The sequence below is a fragment of the Saccopteryx leptura genome, chromosome 8 (assembly GCF_036850995.1).
Source record: "Saccopteryx leptura isolate mSacLep1 chromosome 8, mSacLep1_pri_phased_curated, whole genome shotgun sequence".
Taxonomy (NCBI): domain Eukaryota; kingdom Metazoa; phylum Chordata; class Mammalia; order Chiroptera; family Emballonuridae; genus Saccopteryx; species Saccopteryx leptura.
The window spans coordinates 6,792,000-6,812,105 of record NC_089510.1 but is presented as its reverse complement, the minus strand read 5'-3'; the positions used below and the strand labels follow the sequence as shown (position 1 = coordinate 6,812,105).

Sequence of the window (20,106 nt, the reverse complement as noted above, 5' to 3'; positions counted from 1 at the left end):
GGGAACCTCCTTCCCTCCTCTCTGGTATCCCAGCACCTCTTTCTGGGTCATTAGTATTTTATATAGGAGGGCTTGCTTGACCACCCTGAGGATGGCTTTTGCCTGTTAGCGTCGTCAGTGTCCTTTAGCATAATTTGTAATCACGTTGGGTTTCTTTTTGGCCTGTGTTCCCGCCTAGACTGTAAGGAACTATCTGGTAGTCCTGTGTTTCTGCTGCCTACACTCTGTGACCTGGTAAGTACTTAGTGCTGGTTGAATGAAGTAGTCTGTGGTGTCCGTCTTAAACGTGTAGTGAAGCCACGGTGACTGAATACTTTGGTAGCTGTTACTTCTGGAATAAGCTCGGGTACTTGGTGGGAACCAGATGTCTTTGACCGCTGGGATTATGAAAACAGAGCTGAAGTGAACTTGGAAATCATACACAGACTGTCCAGAAATAAAGGCTCGTTTGTATGATTTGCAAATTACTTGTAATGAACTTAATTTCCATCTTTTCTCTCACTGGATTCCCCTGGAAGAGCTCAGCCTGCCCACAGTGCTGAGATCCCCAGGCAGGAGGATGCTGGGTCCACGGGGCACAGCCTGGCGGGGAGGCGCTGAGCTCTCCAGACGGGAGGGGGCGGGTCCGCGGGGAGGCACCAACCTGTTTGGACTGGCTGGGGGAACTCGAAGGGAGGCACCAACCTGTTTGGACTGGCTGGGGGAACTCGAAGGGAGGCACCAACCTGTTTGGACTGGCTGGGGGAACTCGAAGGGAGGCGCCAACCTCTTTGGACTGGCTGGGGGAACTCGAAGGGAGGCACCAACCTCTTTGGACTGGCTGGGGGTATTCGAAGGGAGGCGCCGAGCTCTCTGGACTGGACGGGAGGGGGCGGGTCCACAGGGAGGCACCAACCTCTTTGGACTGGCTGGGGGTACTTGAAGGGAGGCGCTGAGCTCTCCAGACGGGAGGGGGCGGGTGCGCGGGGAGGCACCAACCTGTTTGGACTGGCTGGGGGTATTCGAAGGCCGCAGCAGCTCGCTCTCTACCAGTCCACATGACTAGCTTTTCTTCAGAAATAACTAGATTTTACAATTTTAGGTGAATCCACAGGTTGAGCTTTCTTGCCTCCAGGACTCCCTACCCTTGTGGTTATCTACACACCCAACAGGGCTGCCCTGTGTAGCCAGTGGGGCAGTGTGGACGTAAAGGAGGCTGACCTTGAGGATTAGGTCATCAAAACAATTGCAACTTTTGCCCAATTAAACTGCTGGAGTTTCTTTTTTTTAATTTTATTTTTATTTTTATTTTTGTGAGAGGAGGGGAGGCAGAGACAGACCTGCATGCACCCTGACCTGGATCCACCCAGCAACCCGTCTGGGGCTGATAATCTGCACATCTGGAGCCGTGATCACAACTGAGCTATTTTTAGCACCTGAGCGGAGGCTCCATGAAGCCATCCTCAGCACCCAAGGTCAACTCACTTGAACCAATTGAGCCATGGTTGTGGGAGAAGAAGAGAGAGAGAGAAGGGGGAGGGGTGGAGAAACAGATGGTCGCTTCTCCTGTGTGCCCTGACCGGGGATTGAACCCGAAACATCCACATGCCAGGTCAATGTTCTACTACTGAACTAACTGGCCAGGACCAAGTTTCTTCTTGCAATGGTCTGTTTTCTTCAACAGAGGGATTTCTGCATAGTCACTTCAGCTTTAAAAGGTCACTGATTCCTGCCATTCCCAACTCTGCCATCCTTGCCGCCTAGAATCACCTCTACATTTAATAAACGTGCTTTTAAAAGTTTTTATAATTTTTTCACAGATAAACGCACTAGGAGATACTGGGGCCCAGTGCTGAGTCTAGCAGCCCTGAAAGATGACTGTGTATGTTCAGACTGACCGTGAATTGAGAATTGAATGGCTCTAACATTCTAAGTCTGAATAACCCATGTAATACGAGATGCGACGTGGGTGACAGGCGAGAGAAATTCGATGTCACTTTTATCTACCAGATCTGTCCCCGTCACTGCAGATCACCAGATTTAATCATCCTGAGCTATCTGGACCCCAATCTTTAAAGCCAGTATTCCAGTATCAAGTTTCACCCTGGTCTTAAAAACACTGGCAAAGTCCCCACTACGTTCTTTCACGGGGAGCAGGAGTCCCTGACGAAGCGAGACACGGAGCTGCAGCAGTACGTCTTTATTATCCATACAGGCGCCACGCAGGCGGCCGGCGGGGGCACACAGCTGGCACCGCACTTCCCAGGCCGCCCACGGGGCAGGAGAGCCCGTGAGCAGCTCCCACACTACGACTACGGAGAGCACGTGAACGCCGTGTGCTGACCTGTTTGTGGACTGCGCGGCGCGGTGGCCGGCGGATCCCCCGAGGCAGGACTGCGGTCGCCCCGGCAACCCCGGCACAGCTGTGCGGGGCAGGCTAGCGCGGGGACACAAGTGAGCTGGAGACAGGCACCGCGTCCCCGTCTGGACACCGACGGGCTTGGCGCCTGGCTCTGTGCGTTCTAAGAGCTGACAGAGCCACCGCAACAGCGTGAGACTAGGCTTCCCTGACTGCATAGCTCGGCCATCGGCATAACGGAGCATTCCTGAAACGTGAGCTGCGGGAGTGCAGGTTAGAAAACAGAACACTGTGCCTGGGACAGGACCGCTGCCCAGCCCTACCCCCTGTCTACAAAACCCCTCTGCCGGGTTCAGTGAAAGCCTCTAGCAGCTGGAACAGACCCAGCGAGTGTCGGGGCCTGCCACGTGGGCGTGTCCACGGGAAGGCAGTGCTTCTACTGGAGGTACGTGTCCAGTTTCCTCTTGATGTTGTCAAAGGAGTCTGCGCCCATGTAGTCAGCCTGGCCCTGTTCCCAGCGCTCCTTCCGTTCTTCTGAGGACACAAAAGGCTGTGCTGTCGTCGGGCTCTCCCCAAGGGACAGATGTGACATGGCTCCTGAGACACCTTCCTGGAAAGGAGAGCAAAATCAGACTCCTTGAGCGCTGACATTCAGACTGTTGGGAACGCAGCACACTGAAGAAGGCGAGTGCAGCCAGGAGGACTTGTCATGCAGAGTTGCAACAACCGAAAAGCATTACATCAAACAGACGAACAAAAAGACACAGAGACACAAGGGTCGGTGGGTTTTTTTCCTAACAAAATGAAGACGTCTTGACTCGGTGACAACGCTGGGGAACAGGGACTGGGTTGATGTTGAAGTTCTGCGTACCTCTCTCTCTACAGAAGCCACAAGGGGAAGCCAGGGCACAGACCAAGTCTGAGAGCTGCGAACAGTTCATTAGAAAGCGTAAGAGGGACACGCGAACACAAGCCTCACGATCAATTCTGTCTGTGCGGGCTCAGGAGGACTGAGGACGTAAACCGAACGATACCTTAGAGGCCCAGCTCCAGGAAGAACCTAACCAGAGAGCCACCCCCCACAGCTGTCCCACTGTAGGAGCGGGAGCGACACTTTCAGACCCGGCGTCCGTCTCATCTGCCTGTCCAAGCTGACCACTACCATGGAGCATCTGGTCCCGCAGCTTCTGCTAGTGTCACCAGCTTAGCGTCCCGCCCGCACCTTCCTTGGATCCTAATTTTCAGTCTTTGGGTTGTGGAAGGCACGAAGGAAATGGAGCACCCCACCCTCAGTAGACTCTCATCACATGTAGACATGCAATGAGCTGGAACTGGACCACAAAGCAGCGGTCGACAACCCTTTTACACTTGGGGACCCCTGAAAATAGGAGCATAAGCGAATTCGACTAAGGTCACTGGGTCTGTCACCTTCATACAGCACCAGGTGGCTAACTCTTGCAGACTGGCACGAAATTTCTGGCGGACCAATCCGCAGAGGCAACGGGAGTAAGAAGGGAGGCTCTCTTCCTGTCTCCTTTTCATATTTTCTTCCAAGTGCCAATAAGTGAAATGGCTAACATCTCCACCAGAGCAAAGAGAACTATCTCTTATAATCTTCTAGTCTCTTATAGCAAGGTTATTAACTGATCAGTTAGACTTGATTATATTTCACCCATTAAGCTACTTTTTACAGCTTAACATGGAATATAAAGGTTTACTTTTAAAAACATTTTTATTGAACTTACTGGGGTGATGTTAGCTGATAAAGTGATGCAGGTTTCAGGTGCACAGCTCTCTCTCTCTCTCTCTATATATATATATATATATACACACACACATCATCTGTACACTGTATTGTGTGTTCACCACCCCAAGTCAGGTCTTCACCTTGTTCCACCTCCCAAATGTTTGATTTCTCATCCCTTTCCAATTCTTCCAAAAGAACCAACCTCAGAGGGAGGCCGTCAGAGAAGACACTACGCAGTTTGCTACTGTAAATTTTACTGTCATCTTTTTCTAACAAGACTTCTTTTTCAGGATTCTATATACGGTGTAGAGTACACAAACATCGGCCAAGTGTGTTTATATGTCACGTTGTTGTAACTTTCACTGGAAGCACATTCTTCTGAGCAGACGGCAAAAATAAAGTAGGTATCTTGAAATGTCTGCAGTTCCAGAAGCATGAAATGTGGCATTCTGTATTTTTATGACTTGTCTCAGGACGCTGGGCTAAGAATGTCCGCTTTGGTTTTTGCTGGTGACGCTTCTCCGTTCGGAGATGGACACTCTTTCCTATCCACAAAATCTATTTCTTTGTTTAAAGTGCCACCAAATACCCAACGACTACTGGCATACCAGGTTTTGAGAAAACACAGCCTTCAGTTAGCTGGAAGAAGGCGGCCAAGCTTACCAGGGTGAGCGCGGAGGGGGCCGCCCCGACGAGTCCGAGCTCCTGCAGCTGAGGCAGGGCGCCCGTGGTGAAGGTGTCCCACCACAGGCCGAGGAACGCCGGGTGGCTCACGGCGGGGTCCTGGGGCTCGCCCCTGACGCTCTTTGTTTTAGGATCGTAGGTGTAATTCCACGGTTTGATCTGCCCCAGGAAATGCACCACTTTGGCATTTGCGCCAAACCTGCCGAGGGACACAAGGCGAGAGAGAGGTCAGCAGCGCTCTGGCCGGGGACCGGCCGTGCTCCTGCCCTGCAGTCAGGCTGCCCAGGGAGCCGAGTTCCCTGAAACACTACCTGTGCTTTATTTATTTATTTCTGTATTTTCCAAAGTGAGAAGCAGGAGGCAGGCAGACAGACTCCCACATGCGCCCGACCAGGATCCACCCGGAAGCCCACCAGGGGGCGATGCTCCATTGCTGGAGCCATTCTAGCGCCTGAGGCGGAGGCCATGGAGGCATCCTCAGTGCCCGGTCAAGTTGCTCGAATGGGCCGTGGCTAAAGGAGGTGAGGGGAGTGTGGGGGGAGGGAAGAGAGAGAAAGGGGAGGGGTGGAAAAGCAGATGTGTGCCCTGACTGGAATCCAACCTGGGACTTCCACACGCTGGGCCGACTCCCTACCACTGAGCCAACCAGCCAGGGCCTACGTGTGCTTTTTAAATGATTCCACAGTATGTTAAATATACACAAAAAATTAAGAAAGTATCAGTGGATCAGTGCAGTGACCAAAATACCGCTTCGCTGTGGCCAGCAAAGGCACGGCCTCTTAGAAAAGCACTTGGTGTCCCCTACTCTAGTAGAAAGTGCTCACACTCTACAACCCGGAAGCTCGGCCCCTGGGCACCTGCTCTGCAGAAACTCTTACACGCGTGACAGGAGGCGCGAGCAAGCCGTTGGCGGCGGCAGCTCTATCTGAAAGGGCATGAAGCACCCATGACCACGTGTGAGGGGAGGACCTTGCTGAGCACCTCTGCCTCGCGGGCGCTGGGCCTGCTCCCCGCCAGCGAGCCGTGGGCAGTGACGGCGTGCCGCAGCAGGGCGGTGGTGTCTGTTCACCTGCTCTGAGAAGCTGTGACCTCTGTGGGCAGAGAGGCCTGGGCAGCCGGCCGGGTGTGGAACAGGGAGTGTGGAGTGGAGTAGTCACCCCGCGCCTGCTGCGGACCAGCCAGTGGTCACCCCGCGCCTGCTGCGGACCAGCCAGGGCGGCCAGTGGTCACCCCGCGCCTGCTGTGGACCGGCCGGCAGTCACCCCGCGCCTGCTGCGGACCAGCCAGGGCGGCCAGTGGTCACCCCGCGCCTGCTGCGGACCAGCCAGGGCGGCCAGTGGTCACCCTGCGCCTGCTGCGGACCAGCCAGGGTGGCCAGTGGTCACCCCGCGCCTGCTGCGGACCAGCCAGGGCGGCCAGTGGTCACCCCGCGCCTGCTGCGGACCAGCCAGGGCGGCCAGTGGTCACCCCGCGCCTGCTGCGGACCAGCCAGGGCGGCCGGTGGTCACCCCGCGCCTGCTGTGGACCAGCCAGGGCGGCCGGCGGTCACCCCGCGCCTGCTGCGGACCAGCCAGGGCGGCCGGCGGTCACCCCGCGCCTGCTGCGGACCAGCCAGGGCGGCCAGTGGTCACCCCGCGCCTGCTGCGGACCAGCCAGGGCGGCCAGTGGTCACCCCGCGCCTGCTGCGGACCAGCCAGGGTGGCCAGCGGTCACCCCGCGCCTGCTGTGGACCAGCCAGGGCGGCCGGCGGTCACCCCGCGCCTGCTGTGGACCAGCCAGGGTGGCCAGTGGTCACCCCGCGCCGGCTGTGGACCAGCCAGGGCGGCCGGCGGTCACCCCGCGCCTGCTGCAGACCGGCTGGACGTCAGCTGTCCAGGCCCACCTACCAGTGTGGGAGCAAGGGGAACACTGCTGAGGTCTTACGGTTGTCCTGTGTTTTTCATTCAAAAAATACTGAGTATCAGTTATTAAGTATTCCCACTTGGTAACTGCTCTTTGGACTTTTTAGGTTTCTGTCATTTCTTCTCTAGAAACAGACCCACACTCTCAGCTGGCTGCAAGGGGAGGACTAAGAGGGGGGCTTCTCTGTCTGCATTTACATCTTTCTCCTGCAAAACATTTAAAGCTACTATTCCACATGCAATTTGAAAAGCAAATGTCACTCTTCAAAGCTTGAAATGGCTCTGTGCCTCTCCTATGTAATGAAGTCCTCATTACATATATGACCTGGTCCTTCACATTCTATGGTTTTACTTATTTTTATTTTTTACGTGAGAAGAGGGGAGATAGTAAGACAGACCCCCACATGCTCCCAGACTGGGATCCACGCAGCAATCCTCATCTGGGGTCGACGCTCAAATCAACTGAGCCACTGGCTGTGGGAGGGAAAGGAGAGAGAGAGAGAGAGAGAGAGAGAGAGAGAGAGAGAGAGAGAGAGAAGGGAGAGAAGGGGGCAGGTGGAGAAGATGATCACTTCTCCTGGGTGCCCTGACCAGGGATCGAACCTGGGACATCCACAGGCCAGGCAATGCACTATCCACTAAGCAAACCGGCCAGGGCCACATTCTATGGCTTTAAAAGGGTAACTTCTGGTATATTCATTTCATGGAATACAATACAGTGATGAACCGAGTGAACTACATATACACAGTTACATACATATGTAGCCAATAAAGGAATTTTTAAAGTATGCTTAAAAAAAGAAATACATCCGAATTCAAATAGGAATACATATGAATCCACTTATGTAAAGGCAGAACAAAACCAAGTACTTTGAAGAGAGCAAGAAACTGTCTCAGTACAATTTCCCGGTACTGGGTCTCGGGGCGGGGAAGCAGGGGAGCCGCAGAAAGGGGCTCGCAGGGTCCTGGCTGCGCCCCACTCCTGAGTGGCGAACACTTTAAAAACCGCACGTCATTCGTGTCCCCTCTGTGGCATGCACACTGTACTTCACAAGAATGACTTCAAGTAAGAGTGGTCGTGCTCCAGCCTGGAGGGAGGCTGTGCGCAGGAGACTGAAGAATACAGGTGACTACCAGGGCTAACAGGAAGGGGGCGCAGTGCGGGCCCCGGGAATCCGGGGGTGGGGTGGGGGTGGGGTCACTGAAGAATACAGGTGACTACCAGGGCTAACAGGAAGGGGGCGCAGTGCGGGCCCCGGGAATCCGGGGGCGGGGTGGGGGTGGGGTCACTGAAGAATACAGGTGACTACCAGGGCTAACAGGAAGGGGGCGCAGTGCGGGCCCCGGGAATGGGGGGGGGGGAGGGAGTCTGTGCGTAGGAGACTGAAGAATACAGGCGACTACCAGGGCTAACAGGAAGAGGGCGCAGTGCGGGCCCAGGAATCCGGGGGCGGGGTCACTGAAGGCGAGGTGCCCGGGGCAGGGGGTGTGACCTCAGGTTCGTACACAGACGGGAGCCAGCCGGGTGAGAACGCGTAGTTCTAGCAGACAGCAGCTCTGGGGTGACAGTGCCTGCGAGCAAGGAGGAAGCTCTCATGGAGAACCCGGCAACACGGGGCGGAGCCTCGCCTGTCGGGCTGGCTGTTAGATTTTAGTGGATTTATCCCACAGAAAACTGAAGGATTTCATCATAACATACAGATCAAAATGCACTCTTCAGGTAACCTTTCCTAGCTCCTCAAGTTTATTTATGTATCTATTTTAATGTCAGAGACCTGTTATATAGCCACTGTTATCTCAGAGTTTGCTATGCTTAGGGCCAAAATTATTTAAGCACGTGATTGGGAGTAAGAGTCCTGCAGAGAAGCTCCCAGAGGGGAGGCGGAGTGCCCAGAGCTATTGGGTGGCAGAGGCAGCGTCTGGCACGGCTCGGCCTCGGTCTCAAGCCTGAGCGCCCGTTCTGTGTGACCATGCTGCCAGTCCAGAGCTGTGTAACGAAAACAGGGCCTATTGTAAATGTCCTCCTAAGGGTGACGACCCCACAGTGCATTTCTTCTGAAAATGAAGTGGATGCCTGATATCCCCAAGCTAGCTCTTCATTTTTTTTATTTTTATTTTTTTGAAGCTGGAAACGGGGAGAGACAGTCAGACAGACTCCCGCATGCGCCCGACCGGGATCCACCCGCACGCCCACCAGGGGCGACGCTCTGCCCACCAGGGGGCGACGCCCTGCCCCTCCGGGGCGTTGCTCTGTTGCAACCAGAGCCACTCCAGCGCCTGGGGCAGAGGCCAAGGAGCCATCCCCAGCGCCTGGGCCATCCCCGCCCCAATGTAGCCTCGGCTGTGGGAGGGGAAGAGAGAGACAGAGAGGAAGGAGGGGGGGGGGGTGGAGAAGCAAATGGGCGCCTCTCCTATGTGCCCTGGCTGGGAATTGAACCCCGGTCCCCCGCACGCCAGGCCGATGCTCCACCGCTGAGCCAACCGGCCAGGGCCTAGCTCTTCATTTTATACCGAGTGTATCAAACACAGACACACAGACACACAGAGAAACACACACTGTCACACCGATAACTTGCAATTTTATCCTTAAATCTGTTATGTGTAAGGTGTCATGCTCAGTGCCTGGTCACAAGAAGCTTTTGTCCAAACGGAGATGAGTCATCCAATAAAAGTAATGAACAACGGCACAAGCCAGGCAACAACTCGGGCCACCAGGGCACGCAGACGCTAAGGACCATGGAGGTTCCAAAGCAGCAGCGCGATGGGGACTTTCAGAAGAGGCTTTGTGTAGGCAAGCTGGGCCGGACAAGGCTAGGACAGACGGGCAGGATTAAGACAACAGCTTTCAACAAATGTCCAGTGACAGCAGGGGAAACCATCCCAGCCATGCAAACCCTAAGGTGAAGGCCGGACAGAGCACAGGTGACGGGGCGCGGCCTCTGCCTGCTCAGACACGCACTGCTCCTAACTCGACCTCCCTCCTGGCCGGGAGCCCGTGGGCCCTGCCGGCCTGCCCTGACCCGAATGTCTCGGCCTATGATTCGCTTAGTCCTGATACGAATGTCATATACACAGTCACGACAGGACAGGTAGAATACTCATTAAATTAAAACATGGACTATATTCCTATCTGAACTACTCTCCTGACACCTTGCAAATAATTAAGCAAGTGACAGCTAACACACAGGATGGGCAAAAGCTGGTTTACAGTTGTTTGCATGGAAATCAATACAGTAGTGAGTAATAATACAACAATAAACTGCTTCACATACTCCCGACTGTAAGCCTACCTTGCCTCCAAGTACCGAGTGCTCACTCACACCAGACCCCGGGTAATGTCTGCTGACCTCCCCAGTGAATCCCCAGACATCTATGCCTGTGTACACCAGAGCACAAGGAGTTAAATCACCTGTCAGGATCACAGAGCTGGGGGCACCACAGTGCTGGGTTGGAGCCCCAAGACTCCACCAGGCCCACTGGCTCCCAAGCCCAGGTTCTCAGCCACAACCAGGCTATTTTAATGCACTCCCAGAAATATAAGAACATTTTCTGAGAGTGACGTCTGTTACTTCATGGGATTAACTCCATGCCTATAGATGGCCAATCTGAAAGTTGGAAAAAATATGCCTAATGAATTCCAAAAGAACTCCAAATATAAAAGAAAGTAACTGATAGGAAAGAAAGTGACAGAGAAATCCACGCAGCGCTGGTGCAGAAGCTCCTTGCTGAAGGAGGCAGTCTGCATCCGGTTCAGAGTGCAGGAGGGAAGGGAGCAGACTGCATCCGCTTCAGAGGGCGGGAGGGAAGGGAGCAGACTGCATCCGGTTCAGAGTGCAGGAGGGAAGGGAGCAGACTGCATCCGGTTCAGAGGGCAGGAGGGAAGGGAGCAGACTGCATCCGGTTCAGAGGGCGGGAGGGAAGGGAGCAGACTGCATCGGGTTCAGAGGGCGGGAGGGAAGGGAGCAGACTGCATCCGGTTCAGAGGGCGGGAGGGAAGGGAGCAGACTGCATCCGGTTCAGAGGGCGGGAGGGAAGGGAGCAGACTGCATCCGGTTCAGAGGGCGGGAGGGAAGGGAGCAGACTGCATCCGCTTCAGAGGGCGGGAGGGAAGGGAGCAGACTGCATCCGCTTCAGAGGGCGGGAGGGAAGGGAGCAGACTGCAACCGGTTCAGAGGGCGGGAGGGAAGGGAGCAGACTGCATCGGGTTCAGAGGGCGGGAGGGAAGGGAGCAGACTGCATCCGGTTCAGAGGGCGGGAGGGAAGGGAGCAGACTGCATCCAGTTCAGAGGGCGGGAGGGAAGGGAGCCGACTGCATCCGCTTCAGAGGGCAGGGGAGGGAAGTCTGCATCCGGTTCAGAGGGCAGGGGAGGGAAGGGAGCAAACTGCATCCGGTTCAGAGGGCAGGGGAGGGAAGGGAGCAAACTGCATCCGGTTCAGAGGGCAGGGGAGGGAAGGGAGCAAACTACATCTGGTTCAGAGGGCAGGGGAGGGAAGGGATGGATGGTGCCCCTGCCAGACACTGTGCTCAGTGTCCCAGGGTCTCCCCAGCACCTCCCTCCCTGGGCTGATCCTTCAGAGCTCACGTGGGGGAGGGGCACAGCGGTCCCACTGCCCTCAGAAGGCCACCTGGTGCTGTAAAGGCCCAGTGAGAGTGCCCAGGCTCCGCTGGGCGGGACTGCATACCTCAGCCTGGGAATGTCTGGCCGCAGGTGCCTCAGGGCTTCTGCCACTTCCCTGAATGCCGGGGTCATGCTGCTGAGAGACCTCAGGTGGCCCTGGCACGGACAGTCCGCACTGCATTTCACTGTGGCTGACCTTCCTAAAGCCGGGTCTCCCACTGCCTTCTTAATGCTAAATCCGTGTTACCCTGTGGCCGGAGGGAAGACCCCTCGCCCCAAATTACCTCCTTTACCTGTTCTACCCCAGCAACGGAAAACCATCTCCCCCAGAGAGGCCCTCCACAGACATGCAGTCCTGGCTTTAGGACAGTTTCTGAGAAGCCTGTGATGGAGGAACTAAGGACTTAAGGGGTCCCGAGGTGGCTGGAACGGCCCTTCCCGCCCAAAGGTGAGGCGCCCTTCGGCTGCTGGAAGACGGGGGTGTGGAGGGACACTTGGTGAGCAGGATGGTGGACGGCTGCCTGGGGTGATGGACCCTCCCAACAGCTACCCAGCAGCAACAGAATGAATCACAGAACACACGGATGACCTGAGTAGGCACCTGCAGGGCAGGGCAGGAGCGCTCACGAGGCTTCAGAGACGCAGGCAGGGGAGGAGAGCGCTGCTGGGCTAGAGGCCCAGGCAGGTGCCCCGGCTCCGGCACAGGAAGAGTGGGCACTTTCTTCTAGGAACATCTGACGTGTCCATGGAGATAGACGGGAATAGCAGGAAAACACACTGGGGGTCACACCTGCCTGCAAAGGGCCTGGGTGAATCCCTGGACACAGGGCGTGGGCCAGCCCAGCCAGGGCCCTGTGAGGGTGGACGGGTGGGGGCGGGTGAGGAGTACCGCAGCGGCCACAGGGGGAACACGGCTGGGGGCTCTGCACAAGGTGGCAGCCCAGGGTCATCCCGGGCAGGGGGTTAGGGGGCCGCTGGGCCTGCCACAGGCTCCCCGGTGTGCAGGGCTGTGGTAGTGCCCTTAGAACTGTGTCCCTGGGCCCTGGCCGGTTGGCTCAGCGTTAGAGCGTCGGCCTAGCGTGTGGAGGACCCGGGTTCGATTCCCGGCCAGGGCACACAGGAGAAGCGCTCATTTGCTTCTCCACCCCTCCGCCGCGCTTTCCTCTCTGTCTCTCTCTTCCCCTCCCGCAGCCAAGGCTCCATTGGAGCAAAGATGGCCCGGGCGCTGGGGATGGCTCTGTGGCCTCTGCCTCAGGCGCTAGAGTGGCTCTGGTCGCAACATGGCGACGCCCAGGATGGGCAGAGCATCGCCCCCTGGTGGGCAGAGCGTCGCCCCATGGTGGGCGTGCCGGGTGGATCCCGGTCGGGCGCATGCGGGAGTCTGTCTGACTGTCTCTCCCTGTTTCCAGCTTCAGAAAAATGAAAAAAAAAAGAGAACTGTGTCCCTGTGCACTAACCGTGCAGACGGGCCAGGGTTCCCGTCACAGCAAGGGGCCTGGAGGGCTTGCCCTGTTGGCTTCCACAATAAAACACTGTCTGCAAAACGACAAGCAAAAGGTTTTAAATGCTGTTTTTGCATCTAGAGTTTTAATGAACTGAGAGATGAATTTCACGCAATCATTTCTGCCTCAGCCATGTCACCTGAGGAATGTTTTCAAAAATCATTTTCTATTATTTTTAATCAATTTACTCTTCAGTCATTTATGAAAATCCAAAACAGCCATGTCAAAATAGGAGTACAGACCATAAGTATAAGAGGAAACTACTTATTTAAAATAATATTTTAACCTAAATGCAAATTTGGGAGTCTTCCTTATAGAAGGGTAACCCATGATATTTTTCTGGTTTTCTCTCTCTCTCTCTAGTCAGGTACCTGTTGAGATTGATGTCATCCGGCTAAAAGCAAAATAGCTGATGAATAAGAAGGGGAAATGTTGATGGCAGGAGAGAAACTCAACTAACCTTGCTTGACCCAGAACAAGGATATCGGAAGATTCACTGACTCACTGCCTGATTTATCCGCCCAAACACCAGCCAGGAACAATTTAAAAAAGTTTGGAACATATCACAATTGTCTCCAAATTACTGACAGCCATTCATTCTGACCCAATAACGGGGATTTGTCTCAGCTTGCACACATCTCCTAAAATAAGTGTTCTAATTTTAACTAGCCAGGATCTCACAAGAGACGTCCAGATCACAAGACGCAGCCTGCACCCCAGCCAGCAGTAATACTGCTTATGTTAGCCGTTAGAATAATCCCAGTGACCTGACGTTGCCAAAGGGTCAGGGAGAATTTTCACGACGAGTTCAGCGGCTGAGAAACGCAGCCAGGAACCTGTGGCCCAGACGGACTGCCAAGGACAGAGGGCTGACCCGTGACAGCGCACACGGGCGCGGCCGTGCGGCGTTCAGTTCGGCACCGAGAACAGGCGCAGCGCTGCTCGTGCGACCCTCCCCGGGAAGCATGGTGTCCGGGCAGACGTGCTCTCATGGATCCCCAATGGCCGCCGCGTTCTAGGTCCAGTGCCAGGTCCCCGCTGTCCTCTGTCCAACCTCTCGCATCTGACGCCACGAGTCAGTCCCCCCCTGCAGAGGGTTCCTCGGCCTGGCTTGGGCAGCACCTGGCCTCGCTGGGCCTCCTTCAGTGAGGCTCTGACCCGGGTCCCCTTCCCAGTCCCCGTCCCTCGTTTCCCACCTCTGCTGCGCCCTCAGGACTCGCCGCCATAACCACGGTTCTGGTTGCAGCACCGGGCTCCCGGCTGCGGGCATCACTCCCACGCTGACAGCTCCGCTCCTGCAGAGACGTCTCACCCCTGTCCCCAGCTCCCGTCCTCACGTCTGTCCCGCTCAGCTGCGGAGGCCACCTCTGACATCCTTCTTCCACATGGCACCGAACAGCTGACTGTTTCATAAGAAGCTGGACATCTGGGTTTCATGTGAAATTCCTTCACTTCTAAGCACTGACAACTCAGGAAAAGCCACCATGTAAGAGACACAACAGGTGTGCGGCACAAACAGCGGGCAGCCCGCTGGTCTGCGGTCGAGGAGGGGCAGCAGCCCCCCCCGTGGGCGCCCCTCCTGTGGAAATGGCGCGGGCACTCGTGCCCCCAGCCTGTGCTCAGAGCAGCCTCTGGAGGCCGCTGGCCGGGTGGAAGCTGCAGCTCGGGGGGGACCAGGCAGGACGCAGAAGAGCAGCGGTCGGATCTGAGGACGGCCACTGACAGCAACGGGCAGTCCCAGGGGATGCTGGAACGGCCAGACTGCCATGCTGGTAAATGGCACACCGCGGCCCCACAGCATCACCAATGCCCAGAAAGGGGGAACCGACATCCACGCCACCCCCTCGGGGCTCTCCAACACTCAGCCACGATGGACTCAAGTATGAGGACCAACAAAGAGCTGAGACAAGAAAGGTCTACGTCTACAGCAGCCAGGGCTCCGGGCGAAGGGGCAGGGTGGGGAGAAACGAGCACAGAAAGGCGAGGCTTCCGTGCTGGTCGCAAGGGCACTGGGGCCAAGGTGTCTCACGGATCAAAACCGCAGTCGCAGACACACACAGGAACAGAAGTCAGTGCGCTGCAGGTCCACCTCCTTCATGGAAAGACTGATCTTGCGTATTCAGTGAATTAGCCACATCTGTTACAGGTGGTGAGGAGCTCGGATGGGCTCAGGAAGGGGAGCAGTGCGCAGGGACAGGAGTCTTCGGGTTTCCGGACCTGGTGAGCAGGCCGGGCCGGGTCAGAGCTCGGGTCACACCCTCGCACAGGCACGAGGGCAAGGTGAAACGCTCGACTGGAAATTACTTGGTAAATCAAGCTCCATTTGGTAACTAATTTGTGTGGCCGTGGGAAGCCACACCAGGACCTTCTTGAACTTCGCGTGCGGCCTGTCTCACACCCCATGGAGAGGCACGCACGCTCAGCCAGCCGGCTCGGCGGGACTTACAGGGCTCGTTTTAAAAAGACTAACGATATCCTGGCTAACACTCTGCACAAGCCGAACTCCCCGCTGCACGATGAAATAACAGGCCCTCTGGACGGAGCAAACCTGGAGGACACGACTCCACCCAGAGCCTGCTGTCTCCCAAACGGCGGGCGAGGCTCCTCCAGAAACGTCATCTCCCCAAGAAAATGCATTTACAATTTTGTCTCTCAACGCCTACCCTACAAGTGACCTTAAAAATGACTAAACCAAGCCATGCGGTTCTCAAATTATTCTGTGTTAAGAGGGTCTTCTGTTAAAAAAACCTGGTTGAATCTGGTTTTCAGTGGCCTGACCTGTGGTGGCACAGTGGATAAAGTGTTGACCCGAAACGCTGAGGTCGCTGGTTTGAAGCCCTGGGCTTGCCCGGTCAAGGCACATATGGGCGTTAATGCTTCCTGCTCCTCCCCCTTCTCTCTCTCTCTCTCCTCTTTAAAATGAATTAAAGAAAGTCTTTTATAAAAGAAATCTGGTTTTCAGGAGCTATGTTTGCGTTTTCATTCCAAGTGCTAAGACAATGAAGTGCGTCTCCTTCACATCCTCTCCCACCCGCTGGTTAGAGACGCTCCTGTCATGGCCCCAGTCTCGTTAGGTCTGCTTCCTGCTGGGCTGCCCCTCACTCGCCAGCAAGGCCACGCTGTTCTCCGACGCCCCTCGCGCTCCGGGCCCGGGCACCCGAACTCTGCATGGGGACCTCACAGCACGCGGCTGCAGGTAGCTGGTAGGCTGTTCTCCACCCCTCCCAGGACGCCCGAGTGGCTCTGAGCCCCCCGAACCCCCGGTTTCTCACGCTACCTGTTGTCACCATGCTGCCCCGGGGAAGGCCAGCCCACCACTGAGCCACTCGGTCCCAAGACCCCGGAGGCTAGTCTGAGCCGGCGGGGGAGCTGCATTCAGACCGGGCTCTTCGCGGAGCACACAGGGCAAGTCTACTCCAGCTCAGAGAGGGAGCGACACAATCTCACATGAACTCAAAACGAAAGAGAAATATAGCTATCTGCCTTTTCAGTCCTTCTTAACTGTAAGAAAATGCAGAGAAAGTGTCTCTGGAGATGGATCTCGGCAAAAAGAAACGGAACCAACAGCAGCAGTCTGGGGGGGGGGGGAGAGCGAGTTCTCTGAGCCCTTTCACACTCCAGGCAGGGAGGTGCCCAGAGGAGACAGCACCTAGCGCCGACCCCCGAGGGGGCGCGGCACAGACGGCCACATTCCCTCCTGTCGGCCCCCGGCCAACTGACGTCCGTCTGATGGACGGAGCTGCTCCCAATCTCCCAGTGCGTCATCCACGCTGCGATCATGCCAACGAACTAAGAGATTTCCTAAATTAGCACGGATTTGTTGAGCCAGGAGAGGGAACAGTCCTAACCATTCTGGTAACTTAGATGTCAAACTAGTTGTGTCTGAGAGATTCCCGGAGAGCACATTAAAAACACTGGGTTCCTGAGAGAGGGGCCAAGGTTCTAGCACGCAGGTCCCCCCCCCCCCCCGAGAACGCTGCCCCCCCCCTCGTTTTTCTTTGTCAGAATAAATGCAAGCAGTGTCTGCGAACCAGCCGTCAGGGACAGGTGCCGTGTGTTTTGTTTTGTAGGAAGAGGAAAATCGGATGGACTCCAAGCGAATGGTAGCGTAGGGGAGACGGGTGCCAGGCCCCGGGGCCAAGGGACATGAAAAACACGAGTCGTTAAATGCCAGGATGAACCTGTTTGAGAAGTGAGACCACCTGGAAGGATGTCAGAGTCACGTGTGCCCAACACCCCCCTCCCCCCTCCCCAGGACACGTGCTCCCTGTGAAGAGCCGTGCAGGGCGGGTGAGCTGCTCCCACGGTCCACGCTCTCCCCTGCGTCTCAGCTTCTTGCCTGCCAGCTGAGTCCAGTCAAGCCAACTGCCGTGTTACAGACAAATTCAGTGTGGGGTGGGGGTCAGCTGTCAGTCTGCAGGGACACGTCCACCCTGGCAGGGTCAGGAGGCAGCCAGGACCACAGAGAATCAGACCCAAATTTGCAAGCAAGACAGGCTTGTTCTTTATGAGGCCAAGGCCGAGGGGTGGAGAGTCTTCTCACACTCCATCACCTGACAGCGGCTCCTGCTCTGTTTGCTTTGCTGGACCCACGGCGTACAGAACAGGGAGAGACTGCCTGCTTCGTGCTGGAAAGGGGAGAGGACCCCGAGGCTGTCTTGCCCTGGAGGCCAAGGCCAAGAGGACAGTTAGGGGAAGCACACAGATGCCTACAGTCCTCATCCGGGGCCAGGTGGAGTCTGCCCAGAAAAGGAAGCACTTGTGCCACAAACCTCCAGGCACGCTGGCTACTGCGGTGCAGGCCCAGAGAGCACGCTGGGCAAGGGCATACGGGGAGAAAGGCCCTTTGCCTTCGGGTCGCCCCGGAGTGCCCGGGGCACAGACTCAGCAGAGCAGGCCCAGCTCCAGGAGCTTCGCTGCCCTCGCCGCGTCTCAGCACCCAGCTGACAGCGGCCTCTGCTCAGGGCACCTGACTCACCGTCTCGGTTTGGCACCAGAGCGTCAGAGGCTGGGGGGCGGCCCGGGCGCCCACCGCGAGGCCAGCGCTGCAGCTCGGCTGTGCGAGCTGATGAACGGGGACAGTCCCAGGGGCGGGGCCGGACGAGCACGGTGCAAACCACACAACCACAACAATGTCCTGAGCCCCCCCCCATGAGCTCCTTCCTCTCAGGACAGGCTCTCCAGGCAGGTTGGTCCCTTGTTTTGCATGTGGGGACCTGGGGCACAGAGCAGCCCACGGGCAGAGCAAAGGCCGTGCCCCACCCTGTGGCTCAGACACCACCAGATGCACCCCACCTCTCAGACGGACTGACAACCTGACGCTCTCGGCGAGCTCACGGTGACCTCTGTGGGGCTCCGAGGCAGAGAGGCCCAGCCTGGACCGAGCTAGAAGCTCAGTAACTGGTAACCACGCAGGGAGTGGCCACTCCAGGGTGGGCACGAGGGAGCCCAGCTCCACGCTCCCACACTGCGCACCACACTGTCAGCATCTTGCTGGACCCCCACGACCACGCGGAGGGAGCCATTCACACCCTTAGAGGTGAGAGCACACACTCAGCGGCTCGCCCGCCCGAGCCGGAGCTGGGTCTGCACCCAGTCTGTGCTCTGGACCAGGAGGCACAGCGGACTTCTGCGAGGTGCAGGCACCCGGGAACCTACAGCCCCTCCCCCCACGGGGCAGTGAAGTATGCTCCGGGCACAGAGTGAGGACTGGCCACTCGCCTCTCCCCTCACAGCCACGCTTCCTGTAAGGGAGAGGCTCCCCTCAAAGCCTCCCACCCGGTCCTGCCCTCAGACTGCAGCACACCCCGAGATCCTGACCCCACTCCCCGTCTTCACCACCCTGACAACAGTTAGTGAGTTCCCACTTACGCTTTAAATGCTGGGAGGTAGGAGTACATAGAAATGCTGCTCAGGTTATAAATAAACGGCAGGTGCTTTCTGATATCTGCTGTCGCCCAGCTGCTAAAAAACGTGTTCAGTAAACCCTGGTCCCCACCTGGAAGGAAAGAAAAAAAAAAAAGACCAGTTAAAGCCGCAGACCACGGAAGCTCAGTAACTGTATAGGAATATATGCACAGACCTGTAGAAACAGGTACCAGTTCCATTTCTAAAACAAGAAATTCCACGTTAAACCTACTAAGGACACATTGGGGGTGGGCGTTTCTCTGAGTTAACTCATTAATTAAACACTTCCTGAGCAGCCTGGCGGGCAGGCACGGCACAGTCCCCGGGAAGCGGGACATGGCCATCGTCTCCAGGGGCTGGGGAGGGGTGGCAGTAGTGACAGCGGCAGACCGAGGACCAGGAAACGGCCGGGAAGGGGAGGCCGGCCGGGCAGGAGCACAGGGACCACGAGGGCACGTGCAGCGGCCACGCCCTCGTCCGACGGGTCAGGGGGTCAGGGAAGGCTTCCACAGGAGGCTGTGCTCCAGCCGAGACCTGAGGAGTGTGCGGCGGTCCTCGCCAAGCCGGGTGGACAGCAGGCTGCGGACGGGCTCCGGGCAGGACAAAGCACACACCAAGGCCCTGTGGTGGGGGAAGGCCGGGAGGCGAGGGCACTGCGTGAGTCTCGGGGAGGAAGGCGTGCACTAGCACGGGCTGGACGTGACACTCAGGTACAGATTGAGACATCATGACAGGAGTGCTGGCACAGAGAAAACACGTAAAAAGCAAATGAGCGCAAAGGGGGTAACGGGACTGTCTCCTGCAGCCCCAGCTGCTGGGTCGAGAGCGAAGGGGGTAACGGGACCGTCTCCTGCAGCCCCAGCTGGTGGGTCGAGAGCGAAGGGGGTAACGGGACCGTGTCCTGCAGCCCCAGCTGCTGGGTCGAGAATGAAGGGGGTAACGGGACCATCTCCTGCAGCCCCAGCTGCTGGGTCGAGAGCGAAGGGGGTAACGGGACCATCTCCTGCAGCCCCAGCTGGTGGGTCGAGAGCGAAGGGGGTAACGGGACTGTCTCCTGCAGCCCCAGCTGCTGGGTCGAGAGCGAAGGGGGTAACGGGACCGTCTCCTGCAGCCCCAGCTGCTGGGTCGAGAGCGAAGGGGGTAACGGGACCGTCTCCTGCAGCCCCAGCTGGTGGGTCGAGAGCGAAGGGGGTAACGGGACTGTCTCCTGCAGCCCCAGCTGCTGGGTCGAGAGCGAAGGGGGTAACGGGACCGTCTCCTGCAGCCCCAGCTGCTGGGTCGAGAGCGAAGGGGGTAACGGGACCGTCTCCTGCAGCCCTAGCTGCTGGGTCGAGAATGAAGGGAGTAACGGGACCGTCTCCTGCAGCCCCAGCTGCTGGGTCGAGAGCGAAGGGGGTAACGGGACTGT

General features: G+C 57.0%; 1 protein-coding gene across 1 annotated transcript in view; it reads right to left on the bottom strand.

Moving 5' to 3' along the window:
• Positions 1-2,164: 2,164 nt before the first annotated feature.
• Positions 2,165-20,106, bottom strand: part of LOC136380100 (glycogenin-1-like) — a 35,682-nt gene continuing 17,740 nt past the window's right edge. The window contains exons 5-7 of the mRNA XM_066347901.1: positions 18,663-18,789; positions 4,749-4,968; positions 2,165-2,948 (exon numbers count right to left, since the gene is read on the bottom strand). Coding sequence (XP_066203998.1) covers positions 2,775-2,948; positions 4,749-4,968; positions 18,663-18,789 — 521 coding nt within the window. The 3' untranslated portion in view covers positions 2,165-2,774. The remainder of the gene's footprint in view (positions 2,949-4,748; positions 4,969-18,662; positions 18,790-20,106) is intronic.